The 1,360-nt window shown below is 36.2% G+C and overlaps 1 protein-coding gene across 1 annotated transcript; it reads left to right on the top strand.

The window, feature by feature from the left end:
- The first annotated feature begins 276 nt into the window (after positions 1 to 276).
- LOC106770275 (chymotrypsin inhibitor 3-like) lies at positions 277 to 886 on the top strand. The gene is made up of 2 exons (XM_014656094.1): positions 277 to 451; positions 540 to 886. Exons 1-2 carry the CDS (start codon positions 277 to 279, stop codon positions 884 to 886), a joined length of 522 nt encoding a protein of 173 aa, XP_014511580.1.
- Positions 887 to 1,360: the final 474 nt, after the last annotated feature.

Below are 1,360 nucleotides of genomic sequence, written 5' to 3'. Positions count from 1 at the left end.
TTCTTTCATCCTTTTCACGTGTTTAAAAGTTTTACGATATGTTATTCATTTCTGTCCATATAAAAAACTTATTAGGTAATCGAAACATATATGTTCTTTCATCCTTTTCACGTGTTTAAAAGTTTTACGATATTTTATTCATTTCTCTCCATGAAAAATGTTTACCTTATCACCATCGGTAGCTCTATAAATGGATTCTCCCATCTTCGCTTATTAACACAACTGAACTGAACAGAACAAGAATAACCTTAATCTGTTTCATAGCCAGCCAAAGAAATGGCGAGTGCAACGCTTATTGCTCTCTTCCTTCTTTCAGCCCTAACCTTCTACGCTCCTTCAACCACCGCTAAACTTGTCAAGGACTGGAGTGGTGACACCGTTAGTGGCACATTCTATATATTGCCGTCACTATTAGGAGCCCCCGGAGGTGGAATTCGACGATTTCCAACAGGTAACGAAACTTTCCCTCTCTCTGTTGTGCAATCTCCCTTCAAGGACGATAAAGGGCTTCCAGTTACCATTTCACCCGATACTCCCAGGCAGATATAGGTCTGTAGGTGAAGAAGTGTCGATTAGCTTCGACTATACTCCTGCAGGAACCTCTCTATTCTGGACCGCCGTTGAGGGTTTTCCTGAAGGGACCCTCGTTAAAATTGGTGGTTATTACCCAAAGCCAATCACCGGTTCTTTCTATATCAGAAAATCTATATTTGGATTCGAAAACTCCTATAATCTTTTGTTCTGCAGAAGCCTCATAGGCGTCATCCCGGCTTGCGGAAATGTTACTATTATTGAGAATGATAAGAACTTTCCTTTGGCTGTCACTAAGGAAAATCCATACGAGTTTCGTCTTGAGCAATATCTGCCAACATCTGCTGATGCTTGAAAAATCGCGCACTTTCTCCTTGTGATAGCCGGTGATACTATATGCTTTGGGTGTAATAAACCAATGCATGCTAAATAAAATAACCGGTATTTTGTTTTTCTAACGTTCATATTTGTACCTGTGTTACTATATGCTTTGGGTGTAATAAACCAATGCATGCTAAATAAAATAAGCGGTATTTGGATTTCCTATCGTTCATATTTGTAGGACCACCATAAACAATTTTATCCTTTTGCTCTGAAGCCATTGCTTTAGTTTACCTCTTTCTTTCCATCAAGAATAAAACAGTGTCTAAAATGAAAGAGTTTTGACACGGAATAAAAAATAAAATGGTTTTAAAAGTATTAAATTTTGTAGTTTTTAAAAAATAAAAATAAAAAATAAGTAAAGATAATGTTAAATAAATATAAAAAATATAAGTGTGTCCAATAATCAGTTCTAAAAAAAGATACATTTATACAAACTTCTCTTTCG

The sequence above is a fragment of the Vigna radiata genome, chromosome 8 (assembly GCF_000741045.1).
Source record: "Vigna radiata var. radiata cultivar VC1973A chromosome 8, Vradiata_ver6, whole genome shotgun sequence".
Lineage (NCBI taxonomy): Eukaryota > Viridiplantae > Streptophyta > Magnoliopsida > Fabales > Fabaceae > Vigna > Vigna radiata.
Note: the sequence above shows the minus strand (reverse complement) of the source record. Positions and strands in the feature narration are given on the sequence as shown.